The 17,970-nt window shown below is 35.8% G+C and overlaps 1 protein-coding gene across 2 annotated transcripts in view; it reads right to left on the reverse strand.

The window, feature by feature from the left end:
• Positions 1-17,970, reverse strand: part of LOC137929746 (echinoderm microtubule-associated protein-like 2) — a 114,942-nt gene that overhangs the window by 42,268 nt on the left and 54,704 nt on the right. Inside the window, exon 3 of one of the 2 annotated variants that reach the window (XM_068772842.1) lies at positions 3,085-3,267. In XM_068772842.1, coding sequence (XP_068628943.1) covers positions 3,085-3,267 — 183 coding nt within the window. Of the gene's footprint in view, positions 1-3,078; positions 3,268-17,970 lie in introns of both variants that reach the window. The other variant, XM_068772834.1, reaches the window with a different exon arrangement.

Here is a 17,970-nt window from a genome sequence, read left to right on the forward strand (position 1 = left end):
CGTGTATCGTATGTATAATTATTGTTTAATAACAGACAATGATAATTTAATTGATTTAAAATATAGAAAACAATAGTTTTTCCTGTCCTAAAAAAACAGGAAAATATATTAAAACGCCCGTCCTTAGCTGTGAAAAATTTGACATCAATTAAAACTTATGTCAAGATTAAGTTCTTATGTTTGAAAAATATAATAAATAATTATTGGAAGTAATTTTTGTTTATTATTTTATATTTACTGGTATTATTACTATTACAAGCACCTTCGGTGTTTATTCCACAATTTCGTTTTTACTGTGGGCACTGATGGTCACTATTTATTTTATCAGTCAACGATTATGTAAATGCGGTTTGTAATACGTATTTATGATTTTTGGTTATGAAATAAGTAAATAAATATATGTGTGTGACCATTTTGAAATAAGGTCACAATATGTAGATTTTCGGACAAGCTTATAGGTATGTAATAGTATAAATATATCGTATGTGTATTAGGATATTTTTATTCCATTTTCAAAACTTAAGTACTTCTATAAATCACAACATGAAGTCCCTATTGCAGTTCTAGGTCTAAGGATAGACCAATAAAAACTTAGTACGTAGTAATTACCCCATTATTACGTTGTACATTGTTTTCAATAAGCATGTGAACTTCCAAGGAAACCTATTTGTGTTGTGTGACTATGAACTTCATGGGCACATGTCTATGTTAGTATGATTTTTAAAGAAAAATCATGATATCACTTAGCAAATTCTTAGAAATTCTTTACACTTAACAATATACACAAACATTAATAAATATATTACATTAAATTTAGTTGCGTAGAGAGTAATACAAATTTTTTAACTAAACTTCAATTATTTTGTTATTTGAATGTATCATGTAATTTTCAGGGATACAAAAGTAATGTCGCATTCTTAAGTTAAATTCACAGGACTACATTTTAACAAGTTTTTATTTCTAATCAACGATATATTCACCTTCGTTATCAACAACCTTTTGTCGTCTAATATACAAATCAATGCCGGGGCGGTCAAAATCAATCGGGTTTTCTGTAAAATATACAGAAAGAAACGACATTACTCTCCGGTCACATTAATATTCAGATATTTATGATATAAAAAGACTTAGTTCATCAGTTAAGTAGATTCAGGTTCAGTAAATGTGTATGGAATGAAATCTCTTGTCGGAATCATTGTCCATACGAGCGAGGCAATTTTACCAAGAGATGGAGTGTGATGTGTTTGCTAACATAGTGTTACAAAGCACGAGTTACAGAACCCTCTAAACAATAAACACGGTACCCTAGTAAACGCCAAACACAAAAGTGCTGTAAAACTGCTTTTTGTGTGCGGTTCTCGGAAATTTTAACCGAGAACTATCGCGAACTTACTAGAACCTTCTCTGTGGTATAAATAGGTGTACTCCCCATGTCAACAGTTCAGTGTTGTTTTTCGAGTTATAAGATTAAGATCTACGATCAGTGATACAAAGTGACTATTTGGTAAGTTATTTGAGTAGTGATTTCTTAAGCGATTTGAAGGCGTAGTTTGGACTAAGCGAAAGTATAATTTGTGTTAAAGTGGGGTGACGATCTGATTTGTGAATAAAGGACTCCTTGTGAACCAGAGGTGTTTCATTTCGAGTCAGAACCCATAGTACGTAACAATAGTTTCCTACGACCCGGGTGACCTATCCGTGCGAGATGCTGCGTTGCAAAACTCAACCGCTACATGATTGACATCTTCTAATTGTTCAAGATATCGAATCTGTTTCTCAGTCTTAACAATGGTACTACGAAAGCCGCTCTCAGGTCCGGTGCGAGCGGATATCAGATATTCTTGTTACCGTGGGACGTTATTGCAACACTATTTGGAATACATCGTTTGAATTGTTCAACTTATATGGCAACATCAATCTTTTTATTTATTTAGACCATTTACGGACAATACAATAAAATAGTACATATTTTCACGTGATTGTATCGTTATATTTTCACTGTATCTCTTGTAACTGGCTACAATACTTTCAAAATATTATTCAGAATTCGAATTCAAATCGAACAAGAGTTTAAATTTCGACGCATTTAGTAATGTTACCATCGTCATTACATTTGGACTGATTTTGAGAAGCAAATACCTGATTTTTACTTCACATCCACCCGCTAAAGGTGTAGAAACTGTAGGTTAACAAGTCGAAGTACATCAATTCGCTGGGACATGTACTATATATGTATGTACACCCTAAGCTGTCCTCTCATCCATGTGTATGATCTCCTTCCAAAGGTTGTCTGCTAGAGATCGCCTCGGGCGATAAGACCGCCCCTTGTACCTCTATATAAACTGTTTCTTTTTATAGTTATTATCTATGCTGTACAATAAAGTGTAAATAAATATATAACTTCATCATGTGTGCTCTTGTTGTATTTCTACTAAGATCGATTCGGTGTTTATTTTTATTATAAATAGTGAAGTCGGGTGATGTGAGGGTATAGGCATGGTTGCACAGACTTATTAAGACTAGGGGCCACTCGGGTAAATCATGAACTGATGGCGGGCCGGCCGCCAGAAGTATAGGTAATTAGATAGTAAAGATTTGATAATAAATAGAATTCAATATTTTTCGAATGTACGAGAGTATTATTTTTGCTGTCGGCGGGCCACCAGTATTCGACCGGCGGGCCGCGGTCTGTGCATCCATGGTACGGAGTACATATCTCCGTAAACACGAGATATTTCTCACTTTTATGTCGTATAGGGTCTTGCAATAATAACTTAAATTTCCAAGCGATACAGACAAGGTTTCAAGATTGAAAATATGTACAGGGTGATTGATATTTAATGGAATCAGGCGTGTAACATAACTCCTGAAGATGCCCCGTGGAGGAGTGAAACACGTGTTGAGTAATTTGGTGGTGGCGGTTGTGTGATTCGCATTGTTTGCCGCATGCGCATTTATCAGCGGGCTGGCATTGCAAGACTACCACTGCATGTGCGGAAGTGACTAAATATTGGTCCTTTTCTTACTTAGGGTGATTGATATTAGGTGAAAAGGTGGAAACTATGATATAAACATTACCGTTACCTGTGTAGGCGCCATTTCTCTGTGTTGTGGCGGGTGCTCTGCCCTCGAGTGCGTTGAGGCGCCGCAGGGCGTCGGCGAGGGTCGAGCGGAGACAAAGGAGCTCCTCGGCTTGCCGCGCACACCGCACCTCCAGCTCGGCTACTCGCGCCGCTAGCCCTGCGCCTTCGCCCTCTAGCATCTCATCTGTAAACGAAAAATATTAAATTAAATTTACGAACATATATGTAACAGTACTAACTGACATAGTTCATACTAAGAAAGTTTTTACAGATGGACACTTTTAAGAGTTTTGAAGCCAAAATACTCAACGAGTGCCGTAGTGATTTTTAAAAATTGTAATTGTTCTTTAAGAAACTTCTTTAAACTATTAGGAATAGGGAGTCAGTTACAAAACAAGGCGTGAACTTTTATAAATATAAATGCTTTGAAGGGGTGAACGTACAGTTCGTTTGTTGGGAAATATGCTAATATATCCAAAAATTAATAGTGTCTTAAATAATAAATTTCGTAATTAGTAAATAAATACAATTACGAAATTCAGATTCTTACATAACAAAATTAATTATTGTTTAATATCTATCGTATCCAAATAGAAAAAATAAATGAATGTTACATATTTTAAAACGATCACTTTTATTTAATGGAATCAGGCGTTACCTTGTGGAAGTCCATCCTAAGTAAGAAAAGAACCAATATTTAGCCACTTCCGCACATGCAGTAGTAGTCGTGCAACAAAGTGCACCGCCCGCCAGCCCGCTGATAAATTAGTGCCAAACAAAGAGTCAACTTTATGTTTGGCACTAATCGGTGTAACATAACTCCTGAATATGCCCCGTGGAGGGGTGAAACACGTGTTGAGTGATTTGACGGTGGCAGTTGTGTGATTCGCATTGTTTGCCGCATACGCATTGTGACATTATTGGTCCTTTTCTTACTAATGATCACTTTATAACACATGTAACCAATAAAGCTTATAATGATGTTCTTCTGAACTTTTATTTCCATCGTAATGTTGTCTGACGGCGTCGGTGACAGTTGGTGCGATTGTCGCGCGGGTTATTTTCAGGTCATGCGCTAAACGGAATCGATTTGCATGCCCCTCGCCGTACAAGTGTTGACATCTCATTGTCTTCAAACAATGCGTATCCAATTGTGGAATGGAAAGCATTCGCGATTCTCGACCCTATTGTTTTGGGGACATGGCGCAATCGGGAAGGAGATTGCTTTGTCGTGCCGGTTGTCGAGATATGTGACGTCGGAGAGATTGGACTTGTGAAGGACGCTCTTGTTTTGCGCCGTCAATAAATATTTATCAATATTATCAATCGATTCTTAGTATATAAATTATTTTTTCGATCGAAATTATATTTTTTAGAAGCATGACTTTAAAAGTATTATCAAAATATTTCCAAAAAATAATTGTTATATAATTAAATTCATCTTGACTTAGTAGGGTCTGTGGAAGAAGGTCTGACTTCTAATGATAATGAATAAGTTTAAAAAGACTAAAAATTAAGCGCGGTAGAGTCAAAACGAAAAATTGTATATAGAATGGATAACACATGGGTTAATAGAAAAAGGTATAACAAAAGAGGTCAGGAGTCATAAGAGAAACAATAAATGTCACAAATGCACAAGCCTTATAAAATGGCACTGGGCCAGACCAGTGGCGTACCTAGGTGGGGGGGGGGGGCGGTGGGTGCGGTCCGCACCGGGCGGCACTTACCTTGGGGCGGCATTTTTTATATTTACTTATAGTTGTAAAAAGCAACTTTTTCATTTTAAATTTATTTTCTTTCTTGAATAATAAATGATTATTATAAGTTTAATATTTGATTTATGTAAATTATGATTAACTTTATGATTTCGAATATTATTCCTCGGTGTATATAAATGCATTTTAGTGCAAATTTTTGATTCTAATTCAAGAACAAGATAATAATTTTATTTTATTGTATTCATTAAAATTCGTTGAATTCGTAAAAGGATCTTTACGACTTTGTTCGGCAATTTTTCCTAACTAAAATTATTTGATGTCAGTTTATAAATGTCATTTCTTTTGAAAAGTTTGTATGATTACTTTGAAGTGATATATCAATATTTTTTTAAATCAAAAACCACTATTTGATTGACATATAATAGAAAGGGCGGCAAACTGGAGATCGCCCCGGGCGGCAAAAGTTCTAGGTACGCCACTGGGCCAGACATAATACTGTGATCAAAAAGTATGTTGTTTCATACCTTTGCCGTTCGCACATATACGTTATATATATATATATGTGTGTGTGTGTATATACAATACTGTGATTAAAAAGTAAAATGATTATGTATCCTTCCAAATCAATTTCATTCTTTCAAACTTATCACCGTTCGATAAAACGCAGTGGGCACATATGAGCTCAAACGAAGACGTGACAACGTTTTGAGCCTTGCAAAAGGGATTCAATTCAGTTGGAACTTTGCCGCAACGCAAATTTTCAAAGTTAAATCTAATACCAAAATCTACTCTGACTCAATAACTTGAAAAATATGTAACGACAGTAAAACTAAACTTAAGTAAATACACACACGGCTAAGACACATTTGAATTGTAGAATAAATTTAAAATTAAATTTTATTACGGTACAGTGCCGATTGTTTCTATATTTTACATTAAAAAGCTATATGCGATATTTATAACTTAAAGCAAGATATCACCTAGAGATGTTTTTTTATTAAATGGTGTATATACATATATGCTCTATATACTATGGATATAGTATAATATAATAACATATTACTTATGCGCCAATATTTTAAATTATGTGAAAAATAGTGACAGACATATGATAAATTTCGACATCAAAAAGTTAACAAATCCTTCATGAGTCTGAGTGTGTATATGTAATAAAATTTCACGAGATATCTTAGACCTTCCGTTGCTCAGTTTTAAAAGTACATATTATAATAAATCTAATTATAGCATTCAAAAGGTTTTAGTTGATTGTAATGTGTGGAATAGTGCGAAGTACATATCAAAAATTGTTAAATTTCATTTAAAAAAGCAACTGTTGAGTTTCTTGCTGGCTTATCAATTCGAGTTGATAACTTACTGCGCATAATGTTAAAATAATCAATATTTTGAAAAAAAAATGGAATAAGAAAATCCTCATGAAACTTACACCAGGCCGTGTACACATCGTTCATGGTGTCGCCGGGCGAGTCGCTCGCGCGGGAACTCCTCGAGTCGTGCTGGCTCTCCATCTTCGAAGTCCGCTTCCACACTTAGTTATCACTCATTGTTTACGAAGTGTGCAGTTGAACGCGCATATAATGCTTGTTTATACACACTGTGGCATCTGATTCCGGTCGTTTATGTTTTTAAAACAATAGCAATGATAGTTCAACTATTTTGTTTTTAATATATATTAACAAGGAAATCCTTGTTAAGCGTTGTAATAATTTTATATAACATTCAATTATTTATTTAATTTTTATAATGAGATAACTTAATCCTTAATAGCGTAGATTTTCAATTTTGATACCAATCTTTTAAACCGAATGTTCACATTACTATTAGTTTTTTTTATAGGTTGGCTGAACGTATTTTACTGTTGTATAATATTCTTTCCAAAAAAATCTATTTTCCCCTTCATTTAGACCCCCAAGCAAACACAGTAATATTGAAAAAAATCACTTTCGTAAATCAGGCTATTAAGGGTTATAGCTTCTAGTTCGAGATGTGTATATAAAATGTTTGCTTGTGTATCTGCATATAATTAGAATGAAAAAACTTTAAATTTGGAACGACATTGGCTATAAAACGACTTACTATGTTAATAATTCGATTTATAGCTGTCAAATATCCAGAGTTGGACATAGCTGAAAGCGTTCTGCTTTTACACTGCGCTTGACCATCCATGTTTTTTTTTATATGATGCCCCCTATTACTTGTGGAGCAAATATGTTACATTTCGGGAAAATAAGTTATTCTTACTTCACAATATCTTTTATACCTTCCTTTTGTCCTTCACATGTTCTATCATTCCACATTTGCAAATCTCCTTCCATAAATCTCCTTTTTTCCCTTCACTTTCACATAATCATCATAATTTCAACGTTCATTTTGATATAATATATTTTATGCCGATCCGTGATTTTCTCTAGAACTTTAAGGCACTAGTGGCCATAAATGCTGCGCGCCATTTCACCTGCCTCGTGCGACTTTAAATCATCAACCATGGCCACTGTAGCTCGAAGAATTGCTCATGTGAGCGGGGCAAATTACCAGTGGACGTAGAATAGGTAGGTAGCGTAAAACCGGTGATTGTAGCTATTTTTGTGTGAGCCATATGCCCCGCAGTGGGTGATGTCAAGTTACAAATTGTTACATCTATATGTAAAGCCTAAACTTTGAAAGAAGAACAAAAACTGCTAGTGACGGAACGCAAAATCATGCGGAAGATCTTGGGACCAGCGAAAAATCAAGACGGATCTTGGAGGCTCCGAAAGAATGCCGAAATTGAGACTTTAGTAGCACAGCCAAATATCATTTGCGAATATAAAGCTCAACGAATCCGCTGGCTTGGTTACTTGGAGCGAATGGGATCGGATCGGAGCGTGAAGGTAGCGTACCTGGAAAAACCGAGGGGTCGAAGACCAGTGGGTAGACCCAGGTATCGCTGGATCGATCGCGTTGAGGGAGACTTGTGCGAATTGAATGTCAGCCAATGGCAGACGATGGCGCAAGATAGAGGAAAGTGGAAGTCTCTCGCTTCGGAGGCCAAGACCCACTTTGGGTCACTGAGCTAGCGGAGTAGTAGTATATGTAAAGCCTACTAAACAGTCAACGCACTGTATGGTTGGCTGCACGTATACGGTCGATGACTTCGAGCTTTTTTTAAAAAAAAATAATGCCGTACACGGTCACCGCTTTGTCCTTTTGTTTAAATTAACATAACAGGTTCGTCGTGTTTTTAAGTTGACAAGAGTTACATTGTCACTGTTGTTCGTTAATGTATCGGTGTAAAACTCTTTACTTATATTAACGTTTTGTTTGTCCGATTCTTTTGTTGTTGAAATCGCTTTATGCGCTATATATAAAGGATTATGTTCCCCGCAAATTGGTCACTTCACAGCTTTACTTAGTTATTTCTGTGGGACTTACAAATACATGGTGTTTCGTAATAGATATAAAAGATTTATGTGAATGTATGTCTCATTTTACAGCAAAGAGTTTTTATATTTTTAAACCTGCTTTTTATCCTTTATAGGCGAAGAATTTGACCTCTGTCTCGCCTGATGTTAAGCAATGACGAGGTCAAAAATGCTACATGCTTGTATAGAAACCTATTCACTCTTGTCTTAGAGACTCCTAAGTTATAACTGTCTGGAAACAATGACACCAGGAGTTTGTTCCACTCCTTGGCTGTTCGCGCTATAAAAGTATTGGCAAAACGCTTAGTGCGAGTGAAAGGAATTTCAACAGTGTACGGATGTTGTGAAAACGTGCCTCTTGTTGTACGATGGATAAAAGATGGGGGACTTATTTTGTGTAATTATGCTCCACACTCTCTAAATTGCAGTCTGGAATAACATTTATTTACTTATTGTACTTAAATGCGGCAATAAATTCTATCAGTACAAAGTCTACAGCGACAGATAGTTAACAATAAATAATTTTATTATGTACTTGTAATAAATTCCATCAATTTAGAAAACGCATTATAAGCATTATGTTAACAAATCAATCTGTATTAGAGATTTCCCACTTATGTACAGACTCATCACGATATCTCTGAAACCATAAGGCATGGAGAATTAAAATTTGATAGAAGTATTTATTTTGCAAAGAAGAATTTAGTTAAGAATGCATTTTATGAAATTCTACTCGGAAGAGGGTTGGAGAAGTCAGTTTATTAAGTTCTCAAAATGACCACAGCTAGCATTATATAATACTAGCTGAAAAATAAAGTTTTTAATTAACAAATATAAAATAAGGGTTGATCGTAGAGGGGTGAAAATTAAGGGTTGTATTTTTATATGCTGTATCATAAAAAAATAAAAACAAAAAATTTCGTCAAGAAATTTAAAAAAAAATTTTGGGTGAACAACCCTTATCACTTAGGGGTATGGAAAATAGATAGTAGCCGATTCTCAGACCTACTGAATACGCATATAAAATTTGGTAAAAATCTGTCAAGCCGTTTCGGAGGAGTACGGTAACTAACATTGTGACATGAAAATTTTATATATTAGAAGATATTCATTATTAATCAACATATGTTTTTAAATTGTAATTAAATAAATAATTAGGTATATAACAAATCTATTTACTATTTTTTTAATTAGTTTTTATAAATTTCCCCGTAAAACAGGACAGAAAGCCTGACATAAGCTTGTCTTTGATTTAGTAGTTTCCTATTTATAAATAAGTTGTAAATCTCTATTACGAGATGGGATCTTGCGAGATGACGGGGTTTTCCTCTCGCCCACGCGTGGCCGATGGATTTAAAAACGCATCAGAATATCATTAATGTTCGTCGCTTTGGATCCGGCCTTGCGGGTTGCATTTGCGGCTAGGGTGACCATGGAAAAAAGTTTTCCCCGGATTTTTATTATTATTTCCAATATACAATTTGTACAAGTGGTATGACATACCTTTTTATGTTATAATTAAGTAGTATAATACACTACAAAACTACTAATGCAGTTTTTCTGGAGTAACATAATATGCATCTAACTTTATATGCACAATCATTCGTTGGAATTATTATATACAGGTTGATTTGGTTAAAGGGGTGAATGTACAGTTTATTTGTCAGCAAAGTGTTGTTTTTATTTTGTTCCTCTGCCATGTGTTAGGCAGGCATGTCACATTTCGGATATAAATAATTTTTTAATATTTTTTTTTGATTTTACACCTTTCTTTTTCTTCTTTCTATTCTTCACTTTCTGATTTTCTTTCACACGTCGCCTTACTTCCTCATCTACATTTTCTGATTACCTTTGCTTAGTAAAGTGCTTACCCGAATATCCCTTTATAAAGAGATCGCTCTGAAATAAGTTATATTAATTTATCTTTTCTCTATTATCATCACCACTGCTGGGTTTTAGCCTATATCAAAGATTAGATCACCATTTATAATACGTCTTCATTTGACAATGGTTAAATTAACTGCATGAATTATTTTTACCTTTTTTATTACATAACCTAACAATTGGTTATTACTTTTAATCTTTTCTATATTTGAAAATCATAATTTTTATAAGTAATAAAGTGCTTTTTCTAAATGTATGCAATAGTATTAAATTTTATATATCGATTTAAAGTATATTTGAACGTAACGTACGGTAACTTCTGTTCATTTAAAAACAAGAGTTACGGAGCAATAATTATTATTAATTCTTCTTTTTTTCAGCCGATGTACGTCGACAGCAAAAAATAGGCCTTCCTCAAAACGACTCCTTAATTAATCATGTGATAATTACTTTTAAATTACTAATCGAATATTAAATTTGTTCACTGAAAAATACATAATATTTCTCTAATTTAATCGACCTTAAAATTCCTGTCCGTTTATAACAAATTATTTGGTAAACCTATTATACTTATGTAAGTCAATATTACACAGGCAGTCATAAAAAGTAATTCAGATATAATATCGACGAGCGCAAAAACATAACATAAGTGCGAATGTGATGGTGAAACATTATAAGCGTGCGTCGATCCTGCAAGTGTTGGATTTGCTTGCAATATCTGTAATCTATTTGTTTGTCAAACTAGCTGTATCAGTGATATAATAAATTATGAATGGTAACATATTTTTCAGAACTAAAAATGAAATTTATAACGTCACCTACAACTTCCACTTCTCCTTTTCAGCTGATAGAAGCTGTCTGCATGACATAGAACTTACATTCAGCAACCTTCCTGACCTTAACTGTGTCGTTGGTCAGCTTAATGGAAGGCCAGTCCAGGTCTCGTCTACTGGCTCGTGGTCGCCACTCGAGAATCTTTGGGTTTCGGGCATCACGACCGATGTAAGCACGCTACTTCAGACAAGGAATTCTTTAAACTACATCGGTGAACTTGGTTCTAGTGGTGGCCACGAGACGGAAGTTGGGTCCTGGGTAAATCCCTCACTAGGTAGACTGACGACATAGTTAAGTAAGAAAAGGACCAATATTTAGCCACTTCCGCACATGCAGTGGTAGTCGTGCAACAAAGTGCACCGCCCGCCAGCCCGCTGATAAATGCGTATGCGGCAAACAATGCGAATTACACAACTGCCATCGCTAATTCACTCAACACGTGCTTCACCCTTCCGCGGGGCATCTTCAGGAGTTATGTTGCACCAATTAGTGCCAAACACAAAGTGAACGCACTTATACGCTTTGCTGCATGACTACCACTGTATGAGCGGAAGTGGCAAAATATTGTTCCTTTTCTTACTTAGGATGGACTTTTGCAAGGTAACGCCTGATTCCATTAAATATAAAAGACATAGTTAAAATCGAGGATAGTCTCTAGATGCGGACAGCGCTGGATCGGACATCGTGGCGATCTTTGGGGGAGACATATGCCCTGCAGTACTTGTCCATCGGCGGAAAAGAATTGTAACAGATTGCTAATACCAAGCTTCTATCGTCATATTATTAATGCACGAATTATATATGTACGTTTAAAAGAATATAACAAAAGTAGAAAATCAAAAGAAGAAACAAAGGAAGAAATTTTTTACTAAGAGTTTTTTACCGTGATGAGGAAGTTCATTAAATCCTATCGCAAGCGCAAGAACGAATTATTACTAGACGTAATAAATTTTCAAGATAATTCTAAGTTTATAACAAAGCAGGAAACTCTTTTAAATTCAACGACGGAAGCTTTCAAGCAATCTACACGAAACGACAAGTCACTTCCTGCGGGGAAAGCTAATGCGGTTTAGAGAAATCTATAATCAAATTTAGTACGTTCGTCAAGTTGTGTATATTTGACCATTTTTGATTCATGTACCATTTGTTTTGACCTTTTTATGGTATGTATTTACACTGTTGCTTTACTACCATTTACAGATGTGGACTTGAGGGTTTAGAGTGCGAAAGGTGCTTAGCTTACAGGCTTTCACGTAACTTAGAGGCTTCCTCGAGAACCTCGGCTCGGGTCTTGATATCACATGCGTTATTACCGTAGTAGGAGAGTCGCTGATGTCTTAAATACCTCAGATAGAAGGGCCATCGAGAGAAGATCACAGCTTCCACTGTAACTCCATACGCATTTAATATTCCGACCTTACCGAATGCCAAAGCGCATGGAGAAGAACTGAAGAAACTCAATAAACTCACTCTGTGTTTATCACTAATCGCTGTAACATAACTCCTGAAGATGCCCCGTGGTGGGGTGAAACACGTGTTGAGTAATTTGACGGTGGCGGTTGTGTGATTCGCATTATTTGTCGCATACGCATTTATCAGCGGGCTGGCGGGCGGTGCACTCTGTTGCACGACTACCACTACATGTGCAGAAGAGGCTAAATATTGGTCCTTTTCTTACTTAGGACAGACTTCCGCAAGGTAATGCCTGATTCCATTAAATCAATAAACTCCTTCTACCTAGGATGAACAAAAGATGCCAAACTTTATGAATTCACGCAAATTGCTTTGGCAACTGTGTTATTGTCATCTCGGATAGTTCAGAGCATGTCTCTGTCTTAGGTCGGCGGTTTGAAATCCTTGGATCAATTGTTTTGTAAATGACGGCATCTATAATTAAAATATTGACAGGGTTTATTCTGATGGAAATTGGGGCCGAGTGACCAGGATCCAGTAAACGCGGCATGGGTAAGTATCCCACTAGTGGACCGACGACTTAAGGTCGGGAAGTCGATGAAAGCAGGCGCAGGATCGGTCATCGTCGCTATCTTTGGAAGTGTATGCTTTGTAGAGAGCGTTTATAGGTTGAAATTGCACATAAAAAGAATGGTGATGTATTATATAAAAATTAAAAGCGAAGAATAGTTAGTAAGTATTTAAATATTATATGTTGTTAAGCACTAATACATGATATACGATCTGAGAAGATAAATAGGAAAATGGAATGTAAAACAAAACAGTTTAGAGTCGAAGAGCCAATTCGCATTGTAAGGCGAGACAATGGCATTCTTCTATTCTCTCTCCGTAACAAATATGGCGTCCAAATGCTCTCACGTAGACGAGTATCACATGTTATGCTTTCCTAATACGAGATATCTAATTGTATAGTTTACATTCCATGCGAGTCTTATTTTGACTATTAGTGCTGCCCAAATGACATTTGCATATTCAACGGTTTTGGTAGTATGGCGCGCACAAGGCGCCTAGTTTAAATACTTAACATAGAGTAATTCCGAATTACCAGGGGGTGAGGGGGGTGTGATGGCCCGATTATTTATTACTAATTATTTATTTACACTTAAACTTACTTACACTTAAAAGCTGACAGCGATTTAGCGCATCTTATCGCTTGTTGGAAAACACTGAAAGATATTTACATAAATATAGTAGTATGAGCGGGCATAGTCAATTTCAAGTTCCCCGATAATCTAAGCAACTTATAATATGACTCACGTAAGAAAGGAAATCTAGATTTAAGGTAAGAGAAAGTAAACGGGTTAAACAAAATGCTATATATAAGGGAAAAGTATGCGGGTATTCCGAACTTATTACGAAATTCAGAAACATGGTCATATTTGTGCAAACCAAATATCAACCTGATGCCAAAATTCTGAATGCGATCGAACTTAAAGTTGTTATACAATAATATTGATATAGCCTGCATCAGCATGATCAAGGATTGGAAGGAAAATGGATTGTACAAGTGAGATCTCGGTAGCCAGCGGTAGGAAGTATGAAGAAGAACAACATACTTTTATGCTGATTGGTAGGCTGTCAATATATTAGATCGCTTAGGTGGATGCTTCATAGTTACTAAACTGAAAGGGACCTATACTTGAGCTGTGACTCTTCGACAACACCCGCTTAGTATTCCGATATAAGAATGTCCGAGAAGGTCGTACTTCTACTTGGTCGATTACTGTGCCTGTATATCTATCACAGCTACTATTTCTAGAAGCGTTAGCGCTGGGAGAAGAAGTGGCTGAAGAAACTACAGCCACGCTTCTAGTATGATCCGATCGAGTTCTTGACGAGACTGGTTGATCGTCGTATGGTGAAAATTGTAACGCTTTCAATGCAAAGAGCCTATAGTAAGGACTTAATTCGTTGAGATTGTTCAGAAGGTTTACTTCTGTTGGAAATATACAATTATCAATAGCAACATTATTGTCAATATATCAATGTGAGTTGTCAAACAATCTCATTAGTAATATACTTGGGACTAGAAAAGCTGTCATTAACTCCACCAATTCCTATTGCAACTTTTTCGCTTTCGTTCAATATCTGTTACTATATTATACCGATGATTAAGAATTGCGGTGATTATACTGTTTTATCTACTAGTGTTTTGTATGGATAAGTCACTCAATTTTTTACAATAGATATTAGATGTCCACAAGACCTTGTAAGACCTCCTTCAAAGATTGTCACTACAACGGGTATTGCTGCTCGCATTCAACACCTTCCCGTGACCTTGATTTTATCATTGGTTTTTCTAGTGGAGACCCACAGTACATCTACCTCTTCATGGTCATCACCCGAACCAACTGCCTTCGCGTGTACAAGAAATATGCTTCTCTCACTGCCATTACACGAGCAATTATTCAAGCTACATCCTTATCCTAGATTCATTTTTAATTAATAAAATCAGATAATTACTGCAGAACATTCACCTTTTCCACGTATTATATCGCAATAAATCTGTCACATGAATGTACATCCAAACAAGTTGACCGCAAATATAAACCAAATATAGATTTCCTGTACTCTCTGTTTTCGGACGGCTTGGCATTTTGTACCGTACCGCCTCCGTCTGTGACATTTTAACTGTTCAGTTTAACCTTTATATGGTTCCATTTTTAAATTAAACCTGATCTTCTATATACATGCAATATTTTACTTTCACCATTTAACTTTTTGATGTTTTTTTGCCCGTGGCGTTTTATTTAGTATCAAACAAGAGATTGTTATGTCCATACGTTAAATATCAGGATTAGTAAATTACCTCAGCTATTCCCATCACTGGTTATGTTTCTCTTTCCTAAGTAAGAAAAGGACCAATATTTAGCCACTTCCGTAAATGCAGTGGTAGTCGTGCAACAAAGTGCACCACCCGCCAGCCCGCTGATAAATGCGCATGCGGCAAACAATGCGAATTACACAACTGCCACCGTTAAACCATTCAACTTGTCTCAATGTGCGGATGTGGCTAAATATTGGTCCATTTCTTACTTAGGATGGACTTCCGCAAGGTAACGCCTGATTCCATTAAATATTAATATATTGACCTGATTGATCACGTTATTTTTTCTATTGGAATACTACAGGCCAATTCTATAATAATGATATTTGGAAATTAATTTTTATATTAAAAAAATATTGTAATTGTAAAAACAAAGGCACGGGCTCAAATGTCTGTGGAATACAGATTCAATATTTAAATAAAAAATACAGAGTATAAATATATTTTTTGATGAGGATTCGTTAGAATATAACAAAGAATGCACTAAATTTTCCCATAGCGCACGCAATCGGTAAAACGTTACCGAACTTACCGTGGTTTATGCCGTCATCTCTAATTTGCATGGATTTCGTAATCTGCGACTAACTGTAACTCGTTGTTACCGTGCCGTGCGAACATACGACACGGGTTTATCATTGCGATATATATAAATGTAATATAAACTCCATTTAGGGTGAGAGGGTCCACGTTTTATACACCTTCAACTAATATGGTCAATTGAAAATTAGTTTCAGCACTGCTATAAGCTGGTTTTTATAACGAAATTGATATAATAACTGTGATCAAAGATATTTAATGGAATCAGGCCTTACCTTGCGGAAGTCCATCCTAAGCAAGAAAAGGACCAATATTTAGCCACTTCCGCACATGCAGTGGTAGTCGTGCAACAAAGTGCACCGCCGGCCAGCCCGCTGATAAAAAGTATAGATAAAGTGTAATCAAAGAGTAAGGTAAAGTCATTTAATTAGGAAGGAACATAATATTTAATATTTTACCAAGGTTGGTAGGACTGTCTATAACATCATCGTCTGTTTGACAAAAGTTTGAATATCATTTGGCTCACATCAAACCATTTTTTAAATAGTTGTAGTGGAATAGGCGTTTATCTTCCATCTCACCTAATTGAAAGTGTAGATGAAGACGAAGGTGGTACACGCCTATCCAAAAGTAACCTGTTCACTCTACTCTTAAAGGCTCCAGAGTTCAACTCAACAGGAGAAATAGACCCCAGGCAGGTTGTTTTAAATCTTGGCACTCTCACCAAAAACGAACTGTCAAACCGTTTAGTTCTACTTTTGGATATGTCAACAACGTATGGATGAAACTTTTGCCTGCGCCTAGTAGTCAGATAAAAATGGAGATGGCTCAATCAGTTCGAAAAGAGCCTTCGAGCGCTCTCCAAAGTATATCTTATTAAAAACCGATAAGCTGACAACTCGACGATGATGATCAAGGGTGTGTATTTTTAAGGATGAAAGCAAATAGCTTCTAGTCCCGATTGGTAACACATTGGTAAAAAAAAACTCGACTGTCTTAAAACCTTCTCAGATAAGTGAGTCTTTGAAATTTTCGTAGATTTACGTTGAATGATGCCTTTAAGGGTTTTTCAATCAGATTGAATCCAATTTGATAGAAACTTTCTATCAAATTGGATTCTTTTTGAATTTATATAATGACGTACGTGGTAATTTTAAATGATAGTATATGTGTAATAATATAAACAAATAGATATGAATTGTTTAATAATTATTTTATATTCATAATATTAAAGTTTTAATAAACTTTAAAAATTTCTGATAATGTTATCGTGTTCTACTTGCATAGTTATTATTCTATCGTTTATTGATGAAGCGTTTGACCTCTGTCTCGCCTGATGTTAAGGGATGACGAGGTCTAAGCCACATGCTTACTTAGAAACCTACTCACTCTTGTCTTGAAGACTCCTAAGTTGTAATTGTCTGGAAACAATGACGCAGGTAGTTTGTTCCACTCCTGGGCAATCCGTACCATAAAAGTATTAACAAAACGTTTAGTAGACGTCGGCAAGAGATATTTATATCTACCTGTATACCTTTTACAGGTGAATGTACGTGACCTACTCTAGAATATGGCTTTGGGCATGTTAAATTAGTCCAATGTAATTCAAATATTATGACGGCGATAAGATAAAGCGTTAGTATAGAATGAAAAGGTTTATTTTTTTATATAGCTGTGGTAGCTCAGCGGTATGGACTGAGATTTGCGATCGTAGGTTGCGGTTTCTAATTCCAGGATAATTAACATTTTGTGCCATTGCCACTAATAAATTTTCAGAGCATTGGCAGCCGCGTCGACTGCGTACCATAATAACACACTTCGATCGCCAACCCTAATGCCAAGCATGGCAATTATATCTCCCCATAGAAATCTTTGGAAGTCTTTTTACTTACTGACATAAATTTACTATAAATTAATCACCTAAAAATTGAACTGCTACAACTTTTGCTGTTGCAAGATCTTCAAGGAAAGTGTCAATAATTTATCTTTATTTTAGTCATGTAGAAAGTTTGCACTTATTCTTCTTCCAGCCGATAGACATTCTCTATCAGACATAGGCCTCTACCAAATATCGCTACGACGACCGCTCTTGCACTACCCACGTCTAGAGAATTTCCACGATTTTAACTATGTCTTGTATTAGACGGATTCTCGTGGTAGCCACTCAAGAACCTTTCGATCCCAATATGCTGGAG

This window comes from Battus philenor, unplaced genomic scaffold, assembly GCF_028537555.1.
Source record: "Battus philenor isolate CCGP_79_NKW_IND1 unplaced genomic scaffold, ilBatPhil1.0.hap1 SCAF_11, whole genome shotgun sequence".
Classification (NCBI taxonomy): Eukaryota; Metazoa; Arthropoda; class Insecta; order Lepidoptera; family Papilionidae; genus Battus; species Battus philenor.